Source organism: Pteropus alecto, unplaced genomic scaffold (assembly GCF_000325575.1).
Source record: "Pteropus alecto unplaced genomic scaffold, ASM32557v1 scaffold44, whole genome shotgun sequence".
Taxonomy (NCBI): Eukaryota; Metazoa; Chordata; class Mammalia; order Chiroptera; family Pteropodidae; genus Pteropus; species Pteropus alecto.
The window spans coordinates 7,205,133-7,221,350 of record NW_006436812.1 but is presented as its reverse complement, the minus strand read 5'-3'; the positions used below and the strand labels follow the sequence as shown (position 1 = coordinate 7,221,350).

The following is a 16,218-nucleotide window of genomic DNA, read 5'->3' as shown; positions in this document are numbered from 1 at the left end:
AAGAGTGTGCGTAGAGGTGAAAGGCTGCCCACTGGTGCATTATGGCCACTGCCCCCTCCTTGCCCTCCTGGACACCACACTTCCCACCTGTTTTTTCTTGGTTTCCTACAAGGCTCAGGTGAGGAGTCACTGATGTATCCTATAGATCAGACACTTGACACCTTTCTTTTCTTTCAGTTATGGTATCCGGAATCGGGATGAGGTGTCCTTCATCAAAAAGCTGAGGCAAAAATGAACCTCCAGGCAAGGACAACTCTGTGCTGCAGCCAAGCTGTTCTCCAACAGCAAGAAGCCTTGGGCCACTGTCCCCTTTCACAGAAGAGTGTCAGGGTGCACACAACTGGAACTGTCAGTGTGAACCTTGGGCCTTCAGGACTAGGACCAGAGCTTGACCCCTCCCTGGGCCCAAACACCCTAATGGCAGATCCCACAGAGCTGTGTACAGAATAAATCTCTCTGCTTCTTAGTTTGAAAAGTCAAAAAGCCACAGTATCAGGGCAGGAGGGACTGGTGCTGTCTCATGACAGAGGGGAGGCAAGAGCGGAGAATGGTGCAGGTGAGTCAAGTTCAAGATGCCACATGGTCCTGTTAACTGTGATCGCTACAGCAAGGAGGAAATAAAAGCAGCGTAGCTGGCTTTGTTTCTGCTTGTGGAGAAACAAATAAGGGCCTATGCGAGACCACAGATATGAACAGGCACTCTGGCCCCAGGCCTCACCCAGCATCTCCCCCTAGCTCCTAGAAAGCGAAGTAGCTGGGGGCTGAAGTTGGAGCTGCCAGCTGGGCAGAGGGCTAGGTTGAAGGCGCTTCTCAGAGTGTGGGGAAATATGACAACACATCCATGGGTCCATATCCCATTGTAATTTCCAGTCACTAAGGAAGGGGTGCAAGGTGGGTCCACCTGACTGAAGGACTTCCCTGTTCTGGGGAATAGTGAGTAAGAGGCCAGGGGCCTGAAGGACCTCCCTCCACAGCCCCCAGCCAGAAACCAGAAAAGAGGCAGCTCTGGTCAAGTTAGTGGCAGCTAAAACGCTCCCAGTCCATTTATTGGCCACATGAGGTGGTCGTCAAGAGACTAGTTAGAAGGTAATCAAGGGAACTAGTGTAATAAATGCCCCGAAGTATGAGAGGTTCAACAGCAGTGAACAAGGCACAAGAGGTGTGTGTCCGACAAATGGGCAGGACTCCTCCCAGGGCTGGCAGGCAGAGTCCCGTGGCCTGTGAGGCTCGGAGTGGACAGTCTGCCCGGCTCTGGCCTATTGGAGCATGTGGCCTCAGCACCCCCGCCAGCTCAGTGGAGCTGGGCATCGAGCTCATACTTCTCACAGAACTTATCAGTGAAGGGGATGCAAGTGAGGAACTCACACCACTCACAGCGGACAGGGTAAAAATAGAAGAGGACCACCAGGCCAGCCAGGAGGCCCAGGAAGATGGCCTGGAAGACGATGATCTGGCAGCGCTTGCGGTACAGGTCAAACCTGCCGAAGCTGATGTAGGGCAAGAAGGCAAAGGAGAGGAAGAGACCACTGACGAAGCCAGAGATGTGGGCGAAGTTGTCGATCCAGGGCAGCAGCCCAAAGGTGAAGAGGAAGAGCACCACCGCCAGCAGCTTGAAGAAGGCACGCCAGGGCCGAGCCAGGATCTGCCAGCTCTGGAAGAGCTCCACGAAGAGGCACGCCAAGATGCCGAACTGCGAGCCAGCCGGGCCCACCTGGGAGGCAGGAGGGGCTGAGCAAGACCCCCGGACCCATAGCCTTGTCTCCCTAGCCCGCCTCCCATGACCCAGAGCACAGCAGGATTGAGGAGGCAAGTGGAGATGCTCCCAAATTGGGACCCACACTCAGTGCTGAAGGTGCACCCTGGGGGCAGCCTTACCTCTGCCCGGTACGGCAGGAAAATGGCACTAGCTAGGTTACCGGTGACGCCACTCAGCAGGTAAATGATGGCTATTCGGTGCCAGCCTGCCAGCTTCTCCAGGTCCCGCAGGACGGTCATCTGGAAGCAGACGGACACCAGGCAGTGCAGGATGCTGTTGGGGATGAGGGCACTCAGCAGGGAAGGCCACACCCCCTAGCCAGCCACTCCAGGGGACCGTGAGATACCCACCCTACCCAGCCCTGCTCAGCCCATATGGTGTCACTTGCCCAGCGTGTAAGAAGAGGGACAGCCAGAGGCGGTAGAACTGATCAGGCACCTCGGGGTTGAGGAAGGGCAGGAGCCCGCACACGTCATCCATGCAGTGCACCTGTGCAGAGTGGCCTGTCAGCACCCTCCGTGGCTGGGGGGAGAGGGGAGGGACACACCCTGGAGGCGTACCTGAGAGCAGAGTGTGGCCTCCTCGTGGAAGTAGCCCCTCATGAAGTCACAGTACTCCCGAGAGGTGATCTCACACCTGGAAGGTCAGGCCAGGGTTGGGAAGACTTGCAGAGGGGGATTGCTGGGGCCCAAGGACAGAGGCACCTGACTACACCCAGGCCCCCGTTTCAGCCTCACTTGCCCAGCTTCATCGGCCCTGGGTAAGTCCAGACTCTCACTCCATGCCCCTTAGTATCTTGGGTTGTTTCAGGACTTGGTAAGGGAGAAGGGCACAGCCACAGGGCAGTGCTCTGCACCCAGGCACACCTACCTGCCCTTGGTGCCAATGCAACAGGGCCGGCCTGTGATGACACAGTCCATGTGAGGATGGTTGGTATGGTTCCCAGCACTGTTTTTGGTGCAGATCTGGGTCACAAATGGGGGCAAGTTGGGTCAGGGCCTTCCCCAATCCTGGGCCCCACACTATGCTTGGGGGTTGGGGCAAAGGTGGACAAGCTCCTACAGTAGAAAACAGATCTCCTTGACTTCAAGCAGGCTACCGTACCCTAAGTCTCAATTTAGCCATCTGTCAAACTGGAATAATGTCACTTGACCTCCCAAGTCTCTACCTGGTTCTCCTGCTCTATCTGCTCAGAAAGGCAGGTGTTGGAGGAGGAACAGGCTGGGCAAAGACCAGGGGCATTGCATCTGAAAACAGGGTGATCCCACAAAGGTCAGGACCTCCTGGCATCACGAATAGGTGGGGTGTGGATTCTTCCCCCACATGACAGGGTGACTCCCCACCAACCCCTCTACCCAGGCTCACCGGCCACTTGGTGATGTCATCTGGCCACTCATGAGGGTCCTCAGAGGAGGGCTCATCACATACCCTGCATGAGCCCAGTATGTGGTCAGACCCTGCTTATGTCCTTAGTGTTGGCACCCTTCCACCCGACTCCATAACAAGGGGAGCACCCTCTCTCCCCAGTACCCAGGGAGACATGGACAAAGGGGAGGGGCTAGCAAGACTGACCTGGGGTCCTGGTGGCAGACAGAACCAAACTGCCTCTTGTGGCCAGCAAGGTCTGGGGCACTGGGATGAAAGGGCCACTTCACCCACACTGCCAGCGTGGACTGCGTGAAGACACAGGGTAAGCCCCTGGTCAGAGCCCTCATCCAGTAGTCTCCAGAAGGCCAGAACCAAAAGCAAAACCACTGAGATCTTCCTTCTGAGCCCACAACCCAAACTCCATAAATTTACACTCCAGAAATGTGCATGCATGTAGGGATGCTGTTACAAGCTCAAGAGCATAATTCCTATTAGCTTAGAAATAATCTGTGTCTCAAATCAGGGAACTGGTATAAACTTTGGTACTTCATAAAATGATGTAATAAAAACTTGGTGGAATCCTTTTTTTAATTGTTTAGTGAGAAAAAGTAAGGCAATTCCTCTTATGTAAACTTAAGACACACAAAAACAAGACATGCAGAAAGAGCACACTCAAAGACACATTGCAGTGGTCGTCTATGTGATGAGATGAACGAGTTGGGGAATAAAGAGTAATGAATGAATGTGATGTGAGGAACCTTGCACAGAGGGATGGTGTAAAGTGCTGGAGATCTAGGATAAAAGATAATGGGCTCCATCTGAAGTCACAACAACAAACATGCAGTGCAGACAGGATGTGAGTTGCAGGCAGGGGCACACACCGAGCACTCCTCCTCCGAGGTCTGCACGCAGCCAGACCGGTCATTGCGAACGCAGCAGGCTGAGTGCTTCTCACGCTCCCGCGAGGCACGGATGAAACTATGCACCTGCGGATCCTGGCGCATGCAGGGTGAGAACTTGGCACCCAGGTGAATGAGAGCCTCCTGTGGGTGATCGGGATGTGCAGCTGAGGCCCTGGCCCCTGCCAGCCCAGGATCCTCGCCCACCTGCCTCACCAGGCCCCACCCTCACCGAGCTGGGCCCAATCCAGAAGTTCTCTTGCTGAACGTACTTGACATTCTCATAGACCCCGCGGTTCCGCAGCACCTGGGAGGTTGGGGAGAGAGATCAGCCCACTTGGGCCCTCCCCTCCCAGCCTCAGTGGGAGAGAGTCCAGAGCCCAGACTCCACTAGTGTGGGCCCAGGAAGGGCGCGGGGGCTCACCGAGTCCACAGTCTCATGCTGCGAGAAGCCTACGGGTGCGATGCCATAGATGCACACGGCTAGAATGGTGACGAGCGAGTGCACAAAGGTGAGCCAGTAGGTGAAGAAGGGCCTGCAGGGCGAGAGCATCAGCGAAGGCGGTGTCTCAAACCCGGTACCCCCACTCCCAACCCAGAGCCTTGCCTGCCCTAAGCCACATGCCTACCTGTGGTCGTCCATGTCCTCGATCTGGCGTTTGACATAGCTATCAATTCGCTTGCGGTAAGTGCGGTTGGTTAGCCGGCCCACCATGCCCAGTCCGTACGGCCGCTTCTCCCTAGCAAAGAACTTGCGCACCGGCATTGCAATGCGCTGGCCCCGCCGCTGCCCAGCCGCGCTCACTACCTCCTGGCGCAGCCGCACCTTGGGCTGCGGGGCTGCGGCGCCACCCTCCTTCTGCTTCCGCCAGCCACGTTCCAGGGGCCTGAGGGAAGGGGCGAAGTCACATCCTGCCCCAGGCCCCAGACCTGCTGCAGCCCCTCTGCAATGGGACAAGGGCCACCTTCCATCTGTCTTGGTCCCATCTAGCGATGAAGGCAGAAGGCACTGTGCAGCCTCCTCCTTACCAGTAAAGAGCAATCCTGAGGTCCTCAGGGATGGTAGGCGGCTGGGACCAGACCTGAAAGCGGTTCCCTGGCCTCCCCACTGAGTTCTCTTCAGCCCGTGGGCTCTGGGATTGCGCTCCTGTTTCACAGGCAGGCAGCTGAGGCACAAAAGGTGCCCAGCCCTAGGTCTGCCAGCCACAAGAGCCAAGCAGACCCTGCCCCCTCAGCCCACGGGGGAGTCCTGCCCCAGAGACCAGCTGCTCCTGACCTCCAACCACTTACACTCCCTGCCCCCTCACTGCGGCCACTCACAGCATCAGGTGGCTGCGCTCCAGTTCTGTGCGATCCAGGGCCCCACCCGTGAGGTCCCCTTGTTCCGGGGCTTTCTCCCAGTCCTTGAGCGCCGCCTCCGATGGGGTCTCGAACACCTCGTCTTGGTATGTGGACAGCTCCTCATGAAGGACACCTTCCTGAGCAAACACGCATGGTCAGGGTGGGACGCATCGGCGAAGGGGTGTTGGGTGTGGTCTTGGACTGTGCTCTTACCCGGGCAAAGAAAGATGTGTCCAGCTCATCGGGGAAGTCCACAGTGTCCTCCTCCAGGAAGCTGGCGGGAGTGAAGCTTCGGCGCTGCACCCGGCGCAATGTACCATCCCTAACCGAGCGGCCCTGCCAGCAAGGAGGTGAGTACACGGCTTGGAGCCCCAACCCCACCCAACTCCCACCCCGGCCCCTGCACCCACCTTCACCAGCGCTGCAGCCGCCCGGAAGCTCATCTTGGCCACAGACTCACGCTTGCGCCTCCGCGGAAGCCGGTTAAAACCCGAGCGGGAGCTGGAGAAGGAGCAGAGGGAGGCAGCACCCGGCGTGACGGGCGTGTGCGGGGTACTCAGGCCATCGGCGGTGTCATCCGCCATGCGGAAGGCCCGGCCCCGGGCCAAGGGGTCTATGATCTGGTGGAGGGGAGGAGACGCAGGAGTCGGGGGACGGTTGGGTCATCACCACATGGGCTCCTTCCCCACCCAGGACCTCACTGAAGAACACAGCTGTTGCTCCTCCCACATCCCAGTGGATACCCAGAGAGTGGTGGGTACCACCCCACCCCAATGCGCAGAGGGGTCCCTCTCCCCACCTGTAGTGCCTTTACACTGCTGTTCATCCTGAGATGTTGGCCCCATGGTACAATCCCAGGCCCCCTTCCCAGAGAGTCTCTTAGGTGTCTTTATGACCATGCTCCCCGACCATGAGCTCCAAGGAACCTCCTCTGCTGGGGCTGGCTGTGTCCCTCACCCCATCCCCAGGGAGCAGAGTGAGGAGCCTGTGGGAGGCAGCAGAGGGTAAGCATACCTTTTGCATACCCAGCTGGCAGGGCCCCACATACAGTGGAGGAGGTGTCTCAGTGCTGGTCAGCGACACATTGTCCTGGCTAGGCAGGTCTAGCTCCCGGATGACCTGGGGCTTCAGCTTCCCATAGCGCTGGCTGCAGTGACGGATGCTCTTGCGCTGCCATTTCTGGGTGCTGTCACTGTCCTTGCTCACTCCAAACCAGTCAGCTGTGCCCCTGCCATGGAAGGGACTCAGCGAGTGGAAGCCAGATCTCTTCCCTCCCCAGCAGGAGCTTCAGAGGTCCTCCTCCTAGGAAGCATGCCCCACCCCAGGCCTCCGGTCACTGTAGGGTCCAGGGTCCAGTTAGGTCCGATTTAGAGGATGAGTGGGTTCCAGCCCCCTAAACAATTAGCCAACTCAAAATTCCCACTAGAACCGCAGATGATAGGCCCTGCCCAGGTGCGTATTTTACACAGACTCGCAACCAATCCCTGAGATTTTAGGGAAACACTGAGTCCAGAGATGGTGCTCAGAGCTCCGCCCTTAGCTCACCCAGACAGCTTGGCCCTGGGCAGCAGCTTGACCTTGGATACCACAGAACTCAGGCAGTGGGCACCGCAAGTCCAGGCAGGCTGCCCATAGCCCTTGGACATGCAAGCAAAAACACTGCCAGCACCAGAAGTTAGGAACCCCAAAGAATGCAAACTGCTCCCAAGAGGTCCCAAGCCATGCACACACCAGCTGACACTAACACACTCACGCCCTGCCCAAGGTACCTGAGCAGGGACCGAGAGAGAGACCAGCGCTGTGGAAGGGCCCTGCGGGCAGCAGGGGAACCCAAGAGGGGTAGAGTGTGGACACGCCCAAAGCGCACCTGTCGGCTGTTCAGGAGTCAGAGCATTGGGGTGGGGGAGACAGAGAAGGAGAGAGCAAGTGCTGGAGGGGAGCAGAGAAGGGTGGTAGGTGAGAGGAGCCAGTCCCCAGAGCAGGAAGGCAGGGTGACACAGGGAACAAGATCGAGGAGAAAGCCGAGACAGAAGGGGCCCTTGCGCTATTCCCAGCCTCAGTACCCAAAGTGGACTATGGATGCCTGCCTCTGTCCCACCAGCCCCCAGGCCCCAACCCAAGAAGCAGCCAGGGCAGTGTGGTACCTGCGGATGGTCTGCGTGATAGACGTCTGGCGCTGCAGCACTGGCCGGCGGGGCTCATAGTAGGGCGAAGGGACGTGGGCCGTCTCAGCTGGCATACTCACACTCCTCAAGAAAGCCTGGCGTCTCAGGGGCTGGGCAACGGGGTCATGGTAAGGAGGCTGGACAGGATGTACCCACAGCCCCTGCTGGCCAGGACCTACCTGCAGGAAGCTGGGTTCCTCAGCCACTGGAGGTGCCACAGCTGGAATGTCCAGCTTCAGCCAGGGCGGCTTCTTTCGCTGCAGGCTGCTAGTGCTATCTCTGCGGGCCTCGCTCATGGTTCCAGATGCAGCGAAGTGGGCCTGGGAGTGTGATGTGTTATTCAGTAACAATGCCGACAATCATCTGAAGGTTCCTTGGGCCCAGACCCAGGAGGAGAGAGAAGCAGCAGTAACTCCAATAAGGGTAATCACGGCTCCCATTGCTGAAGTCCTACTCTGTGCTCCACACTAACACGCTCTCTGCCTTATTCGTCTCTATAGATACCGCCAGGCACATACTAGGTCCTCAGACAATATAAACTCATGTGACGAATATGGGAGCACCTACTATGAGCCACTCCTAGGTGCTGGGGACACACTGGTGTAGAGAACAAGGAAACCAAAACAGACAAAACCTCTGCCTCCCTGGAGCTTATAAGCCAGACAAACCATAAACCTAAAGTAAATAGATATACTGTGTTAAAAGATGTGAACTGTGATAGGGACAAAATCAGCACATTACAGTTGCCAGGGGCAGTGATGCCTTCCTATGAGGTGGCATCTGAGCAAAGGCTTGAAGGAGGTGATGGAGTGAGCAAGGCTGGGGGTTAGGGGTTGTTCCCACTACAGGGAATTGCCAGTGCAAAGGTCTGAGTGGGCACGAGAACATCGGCAGGCTGAGGAGCTCGCCCCAGTCTATACACAGGGAAAATTTCAGCCCTCAGCCTCTTATCCACCATGCTGTCCACCCCAGAGACAGAGGGCCCACTACGCCCACCACAGGAGTGTACTATGGCTCCACCTCACTGAGTGAGTGGCTGGCTTCCCAAGGTTCCACAGGAGTGTACTATGGCTCCACCTCACTGAGTGGCTGGCTTCCCAAGGTCTGAGAGCTCCTACTGCAAAGGGACCTCCTGAAAACCACCTGGGCACAGACGCTGTCGTGACCACCAGGGTGCGCCATGCGGCCAGAAACAGCAGCAAAACAGTTCAGCGCTGGGAGGGTGGCTTGCCCAGCACCACACCTCAGCATCTGAGACCCTAACCCTAAATCTACCACTTAGACACAGGGTTAGGGCCCAAGACCCAGAGCAGAGAGGCCAGGGTTTTATTTGGGCCACTACGGCTTGGCCATGTGACCGTGAGGCAAAGGGCCTGTGACCATGGCTTCCCTGGCCCTCTATTTCCCTCCTTACAAAATGGTACTTTCAGGACCAATCTAAACAGATCTCCCCAAAGAAGGACCGCAAGGGATCTGGAAATAGAATATCCGAGATTGAGAAGGTTCTATGAGCACAATGAGGGGTATGGATACCAAAGGAGTGCCCAAGCAATACTCGGAACAGAGACCCCAAAATTCCTCAGCCTCCTCAAAGACCTTCTGACCCCAAAGCCTCTGAACTGCGGGGTTTATAACCCACCCACTAACATCCCTAGAAACAGCTTCCACTTCTGAGCCTCCTTCGCAACTGCTTGGAGGAAATATTGAGAAAGCCCCACCCATACCTTAGAAATAAGGAAACTGAGGCCTAGAAAACAGAAGCTTGACTTTCCCAAGGTCACATATTAAGGGTAGCATAACTAGAGATAGGCTTAGGATGCTGCTCACAGCTCCTACTGGACCTATACAGACCAGGGAAGGGTTAGGACTGTGCTCAGAGCAACTCCCAGCTCCATATTGAGCTGGGAAAGTCCGACAGTGTTTGCTCCCACTTCTACACAGACCAGGGAGGGCACGGGGTGCCGAGCACAGCTCCTTCTGACCCTACACAAAACAGGGACAGCTCTAGATGCTGCTCCCAGCTCCTCTTGGCCCTATACCAACCAGGGACAGGCCCAGGACATTTCTCACAGTTTCCACTGGTACTGTGTAGACCAGAAACAGCCCTGGACATTGGTCACAACTCCTTCTGGCCCTACACAGACCAGGGACAGGCTGAGCATGCTGTTCACAGCTCTTACCAGCCCTGCACCACTCAGGGACGTGCTTGGAACAGTACTCACAACTTCTGTTGGCTCTACACCAATTAGGGCCCAGCCCAAGACCCAGCTCAAAGGTCCTACGAGCTCTATATCCACTGGGGGCCAGGCCAAGATGTGGCTGGTAGCTCTGCCTTACACCAAACAGTGCTGAGCCCAGGACACAGTGCACACTCCTAATGGCTCTAGATTGACCAAGGACAGGGCCACGCCACTGCTCACAGATCCTATTACCCCTATACTGACACTGCTCACCACTCATGTCCCCTTCTGGGCCAATACCAATTAGGGACTGTCCCAAGGCACTCCTCACGGGTCCCACTTGTGCTACACCAACCAAGAACAGGCTCGGCCCTTCAGGGATGCCTTCTCCTGGCTCTTGCCCCATCCTTCACGGTCCAACTTCTTTGAGCTAACGGTGCACCCGGGGATCTTTTCATCTCTCCCTTGCTTTCATGCGGTCTGATCTCAGGGTAAGGGCCAACGGCAGCATTTATTCACATGTCACTGGGAATCCCTCTGAGCTCCCTGCCCATGTGAGCCCCAGAATGTGGGGTCACACGGAGGAGTCCCCAGAAGGGGACAGAAGCAGACAGGGTGCAGGGACAGTGTCTGAAATGAAGGCATCCTGAGAACTGGGTCTCTCTGGGATATGAACCAGGAGATCAGCACTCATCCAGCCTATGCCACAAACCCAGCCCAGACCTATGTGTCCTGATACGGCTCAGCCACATCATCAATAGGTCACAGGTCAGCATCTGCCAGCCCTCCCTTCACAGATCATGTACTTTATGACCCCTCTTCTGGTAAGGAAGTGACTGGGAAGGACAGCCCTGGGGCTCAGCACTAGCAGTGGGATTTCAGACAGTATCAGGTACGTTGGGAAGGCAGACAGTGATCAGAACCTGCGCTGCTGTGACAGCATCCCCAGTGTACCCTCCAAGCCACAGTCAGGCCACGCCTACCAGGTGGGGATCCAGGAGATCTGACCCCCAAGATTATGCTGGACCCCATGGGGCCTTGTGGGTGAGGGGCCAGACAGGATGGGAACCCCCTTAGCATTTCGGATGCGGGAGGCTATGCCACCTTTAGTCTGTCCCGGCTACTCAACCACCACATGCCTTACAGAGCCTCAGTGTTCTCGCCTGGAAAAGGGGCTGGTGCTTCTGGTGGAGCCTTTGTGAGATCCGAAGAGCAACAGGGCCAGGAGTGGCTCCTGGGATCACTGCTGGGAATCACTGCTGGGTGCTGGGGGGCCAGCCTCTTCAGGAGCCTCTCCATGCATGCCCAGCACTCCTAGGTGACATCAGATGGTTCTCCACTCAGCAGTGCAAGAAACCCTTGCCAGCCGATTGGCCCGCCCTACTACACATACTCATGACTTTCTATGGCTCCCACTGCTCCCTGACCCACAGCCTCTCCTCACACCTGGCTCCCTCTGGTCTCAGGGCCCTGGCCCTACACACGCGTTCTGCCCAACCTTCCACATGTCCTAGGACCTGCAGCCTCAGTCAGGCTGCCCTAACCCTAAGAGGCGCTCCGGGCCCTGGAGTCCCCTTGCACGCTTGGGAGTTTGCCCATGTGTGTGCTGTCCTGTCCTGTCACTGCCAGGTCCACAGTGCCCACGACAGACCAGCTCCAGAGCTGCTGCCCAGTAAATACTGGTCACTTAGGAGCACAGGCTAGCAGAGCCCATCTCCATGGTGATGGGGGATTCCTGAAGATGACCTGAAGTTGGGTCTGGGAGGAAGAGCTGGTCAGGGCAGGAGCAGCATAAAAAGTTTGGGAAAGGGTGATGAGCGAACACAGGGAGCTGGACATCCTGCCCGCCCCCACCACCCTAGACCCCACAGGCCTAGGCCCACAGTCTGTCACAGGAACACAAGAGCTGCTCAGCTCGTGAGGGAGGCACCTGCTCTGTGCCTGTACCCCCAGACCTCCCGGTGTCCCTCACCTCCACCCAAATCCCTCCTGTATTTGGGGCGGAAGCAGGAGGGAGCTCTGTAAGCCACATGGCTCCAAGGCAACCAGCCTGCCCTCAGTGCTGTGGGTCCCTGGTCTGCCTTACCCCTGTGTGCCCAGTTTCCCATCTGAGCCTCAAGTGAGTGGGATTCACAAGGGGCGGGGGTGGGAGGGGTGCTCCACAGCGGGCCCCAAGGGTGTGGAGGAGGGACAGGCCCAGGCTGGACAAAGAGTCTGGTCTGGGGAGGGGTCAGTGTCCACCCAGAGGAGACAGTGGCTCAGTGTCCAGGCCTCCCTTAGGAGCACAGTGGGCTCTTGTTCCCAGACAGCCCCTCATGGGGGAAATCCCAATAGCATCTCCACTCTGCTGACCCTTCAATGCAGGGAGAAACCACAGCCCAGGGAGGGTGGACCGCCCAGGGTCACACAGTGTCTGAGTCACTCTGGCAACATTCATGACTGCCCACCCAGTGCCCAGTCCCTTCAGGAGACACCCAAAGGGGCATCTGGAAGTAAAGTGAGAAGTACTGATGAAGTAAACACCAACTGTGGGGACCCAGCCCAGTAGGAGGGCACAAAACGGCACTGCACCCCTGGTCCTTACACCTCGGGATAAGTATGGTGCAAGACGGGAGATAAAGCTGAGGGACAAGGGCCCCGCAGGGTCACGGGACCACTGAGGCTGCTTTAAGAGGCAGTGAGAGGGGTGGGAGCTGCTGTAGCCATCAGGGCAGAGGGCTGGGTGGGGAGCAGGAAGAGGGTCCCACTGACCCAGGTTCCTGCTCTGGGGTTGACTAGGGTCCCTTCAGGCTGGCACTGTGCATGGCTGCAGGAGGGGCCAGGAAGCAAGAGCCAGTACAGGGAGGCCAGTGGGGAGAGCCTGGCCCAAGACACTGTACACAGACCCTGCTCACCTCCAGCACCTGCGACCCTATGCAAGTTTCAATTTTCCCATTTGAAAACCGGGGGCCACAGCAGTTCCTGCCAAACAGTATGTGTTCAAGAAGCAGCAGCTGGATCAAAATCAGAAGGGCTGGTGATGCCTGCCAGCTCTGGGGAGCTCCCTGAGGAGGGCAGCCACAGGAAAGGCAGGGAACCCAGGAGTAAGAGGGCCCAGGAGCATACACAAACAAAGCAGAAGCCATGGGGGGAACTGGGGACAGGATCCTTCAGGATGCCCTGTTTGGGAGGGTGGGCCAAGAGGAAGAAGGAGACTGGGCACACATTCTGACCTGCCCAGGTCTCACCAGTGGCCACAGTCAGTGTGAAGCTGGATCCTCAGGTGTAAGCAGCAGCTACCACTGCACTCAGCACTCAGGCCTTCCCTGCAAACTCACAGGAAAATGCTGGCAGGGGCGGCTGGAGGCCAAGTGGATGGCCCAGCCCCAGGACCAGACCTGCAAAGCCTGAGCCCTGTCCTGCCCAGCCCAGGGGACCGCCCATCACCAAGGTCAATTGGAGCAAAGGGCCCCACCCCAGGACACTTGCCCAAACGTGTCCCCAGTTCCCCTGAGCACAGTCCCAAGAGAGGTCAGCTCCCCCAACCTCCCCAGTAGAGCCCATCTCTGACCCTCAGTCTTCTGTTTGACCCCTAAGCTAATGCCCAACCCCATATCTCCCTTGGGATGGAGAATCATCAGCTGTCTGGCAGCCTAGAATCCAGTCCTTCTCCACTACATGCTACTGTGTGGCAAAGCTAAAGTCACCTGGCCTCTCTGGGCCTCTCTGCCTCACCTGTAAATGGCATCATCTTGGGAAGAACATAGACCAGGTCCTCAACCATCCTCAACCCTCCCAGCTATACCTCTACTTTTCTGTGGAAGAAGTGAGGTTCGGAGGGGAGCAGGGCAGGCCTGACACCTGACCAATGGCCTGCAGGGTGCCATCCGAAGGAAGATACATCAAATCCCTGCCTCCTCATGTCAGCCATTACCTGCTGTCACCCCAAAGGAGGATGCAGAGGGCCAATAACAAAACAACAGGAGTCTTCCTGCTATAGGAGGCCCTGAAGACACAGGGACCTGACCTGGGAGGGTGGTGCACAGGGTAGAAAAGGGAGCACTAGCCCTGGGGAGGAGGCACTGTCCCAAGGCTCAGCAGGCACATATGGCCCGGGGGTTGCCAATGGCCAGAATTGAAGCTCCTGACCTCACTGAGTCTGACAGGGGCTGATAGAACAGACACATCCCAGGGTTGGGGAGCCCTAAGGCTCCGAGAGGTTGGAGGACCTGTCCATGCAACAGTCAGCAAGGGGGTAGGGGCACAGACTTAACTACAGGAAATTCTGAGTGTGACAATCGGGGGTCTAGCTGAATCTCAGGAGTTAGGTGAAAGCACTGTCCCCCTACAAGCCACAGAAGGACAAGGCCCACATCCCATCAATATGTCTGGTCACCAATCAGTGCCCCCAGAAGTGCCCTGGCTGACTCCACACATTTGCTCTCTGGTGCCTAGACACCCTCCCAGGACACAATGGCTGCTGGATAGTGCTAGAGAGGCCCCACAAGGGAAGACCAAGTCCCTGAAAGCCATAATCAGAGCAGAAATGGATTCAGTCATCAGAAGCCTGACACCTGCCTCAAACCAAAGAACCCTGACTGACCCACTGAACAAACCCTGAAAGGGGTCCTCTGTGTCCATCTATCTACAGATAAGGAAACTGAGGCTCAGAGATGCTCAAGGTCGCTAAGCCTCCAAGGGGGTTCAAAGCCTTGGGCCATGTTGGCCCAGGAGCTGGGGTGGAAAGGATCCATGTGCCTGTCTAGCTGGCCATGGTAAGAGGCAGACCATCTGGGTTCCTCAGGTTGTGGAGGGCTGTCAGGCCCCTGTGGGACCCCACTCTACCCCGTCAACCCAGAGCATTTCAGTTCAGGGAGTCGGGAGTCACCCTCAAACACACCCAACCCAGAAAACAGGCAGAAGCCAAGGAATCTGATCCCTGGGCAGAAAGTTGATCTTGTCACAGACACCAGGGTGGGGAAACTGGAGCTGGCGTCGGGAAGCCCCTCACATCCGGGTAGAGCAGCAGTGAGGTATGGGGTACCCTCAGCAGCAGTTAGAGCTGAGAAGACCCTGAGAGGGCCCTGAAAGTAGGGGAAGACCTGGGTGATTCCCCCTGAATCCAGGGTCCCTCTAGGATGCAAGCTCCCAAGCAGTGGTTTGTCTGGCCAGCACACTAACTCTGGATGGGGATGTTGGTCATAGCAATGCTCCAGCTCTGCTGCCCTCGGCCAGCCTGTCTGTACATTGGGAAGCTGTTCAGCCAGTGGAGGCTGCTTGGAGGAGTCAAAAGGTGCCTGAGGCCTGACACCTTTATCTGGGGCCACTTGACTCCTGTGCCCAGCTACTAGCCCCTGTCCTGTTCTCAGGGGAAAAGATCCAGCTTGCCTAGAATGACTCCTGGAGACAGGGAACTCAGCCTCAGGGACCCCTTGAGCCCCACTCAGCTGCTCAGTTCCCTAGCTTTCTCTCAATCTCTGAGTGGGGGCTACAGGGTTGAGAATGGTTCTGTGGGGGTGGGGAGAACCCAGCATCTGGCTGGGCCAAACCTGAAAAGCCAGTTTCATCCTTGAATCTTCTCTGCCAGGAAGTCCCAAGGTAGGGGGTGGGCGTGGGGGGCCTTTCCCAGCACAGAGCTAGGGCCTCCAGACCCAGGCCCTGCCCACCCAGACAGACACACAGACACGCAGACACACAACCTCACAACCTCAAGTTGCACACACTTAAGAAGGAGCTCTGGTCAGGACCATCTGAGCCTTGGGCAGGAATGGCTGGGGGACCCCTGCCCATTCCCCAACTCAGCCACAGACATGTCCCTGGCAGGGCAAACGGCGAGCCCCCAACCCCGCCCCGCACCTCCAGTGCCCTAAGCACCTGGGGTCCCTCCATCTCCCCAACCAAGAGACCTGTTTCAAGGCACCCTGTAGAGGTCTCGGTTCAGCCCTGGCCTGCACCTCTTGGCCACCGAGCACAGGTTGGGAGCGAGGGGAGGTCTTTGGTAGTAGCTCGCAGAGCCCTGCAGTTTCAGTGTTTACAGATGGGAGAGACGGGTCAGTCCTCACCCCTAGCTCCACAACCACTGCTGTAAGTGCTGCTATGATCCCATCCCCAAGGAGCACGGCTGGGACAGGGATGATCCTGAGAAGTCCCACCCTCTGAGCTGGAGTTTCGACTTGAAGACACCACCCACTAGTGGTGGCCGGGAAGGAAAACGTAAGGGGGGGAGGGTGTAGCTCAGAGGAGCCGGGGACAACCCCGGACTCCGAGCCCTCCAGCTCCCAGGACCCTCAGCTGTTGGGCGGGGGTTGGAGCCGAGCTGTCCAGCTTAGTAAATCCACTGGGACGTGCTAATCCGGCCACGGGCTATTTTTGCGGCGCGCCGGGTTTGGAATCCGGGGCTGGGCCGCCTCCGCGGGCGGCTCGGGAAACTCCGGGAAGGAAAGTCCAGGCGCCTCAGGCGGGGACTAGGTCCAATCCCCGGACCCAGACCCAACCTGGGCCCCGGATCCGACCTGGCTCCGGCCGCTCTA

General features: G+C 57.5%; 2 protein-coding genes across 2 annotated transcripts in view; one reads left to right on the top strand and one right to left on the bottom strand.

The window, feature by feature from the left end:
- The window catches only part of SNRNP25 (small nuclear ribonucleoprotein U11/U12 subunit 25), a gene marked incomplete at its 5' end in the record, with an annotated part of 3,042 nt that extends 2,405 nt beyond the window's left edge, over nucleotides 1–637 (top strand). Inside the window, one exon of the mRNA XM_006914220.3 lies at nucleotides 178–637. Coding sequence (XP_006914282.3) covers nucleotides 178–235 — 58 coding nt within the window. The remainder of the gene's footprint in view (nucleotides 1–177) is intronic.
- Nucleotides 638–1,009: 372 nt separating this feature from the next.
- On the bottom strand, nucleotides 1,010–16,209 carry RHBDF1 (rhomboid 5 homolog 1). Its single transcript, XM_015591136.2, has 18 exons — nucleotides 15,595–16,209; nucleotides 7,709–7,849; nucleotides 7,509–7,639; nucleotides 6,379–6,592; nucleotides 5,775–5,984; nucleotides 5,578–5,700; nucleotides 5,344–5,501; nucleotides 4,653–4,910; nucleotides 4,448–4,559; nucleotides 4,256–4,330; nucleotides 4,006–4,167; nucleotides 3,329–3,429; nucleotides 3,122–3,185; nucleotides 2,627–2,721; nucleotides 2,317–2,392; nucleotides 2,145–2,245; nucleotides 1,876–2,029; nucleotides 1,010–1,711 (listed from the first exon to the last, which is right to left on the bottom strand). The coding sequence occupies exons 2-18, from the start codon at nucleotides 7,823–7,825 to the stop codon at nucleotides 1,292–1,294; spliced, it is 2,571 nt and encodes an 856-aa protein (XP_015446622.1). The 5' UTR covers nucleotides 7,826–7,849; nucleotides 15,595–16,209; the 3' UTR covers nucleotides 1,010–1,291.
- Between the last annotated feature and the right edge of the window lie 9 nt (nucleotides 16,210–16,218).

Excerpts from the sequence above, each read along its gene's own strand:
- RHBDF1 (XM_015591136.2), bottom strand. The coding sequence starts at position 7,825 with ATGAGCGAGGCCCGCAGAGATAGCACTAGCAGCCTGCAGCGAAAGAAG. Across the intron at positions 5,502-5,577 it reads ACACATCTTTCTTTGCCCGG|GAAGGTGTCCTTCATGAGGA; the intron begins GTAAGAGCACAG and ends GTGTTTGCTCAG. Across the intron at positions 4,331-4,447 it reads AGCATGAGACTGTGGACTCG|GTGCTGCGGAACCGCGGGGT; the intron begins GTGAGCCCCCGC and ends CCAACCTCCCAG.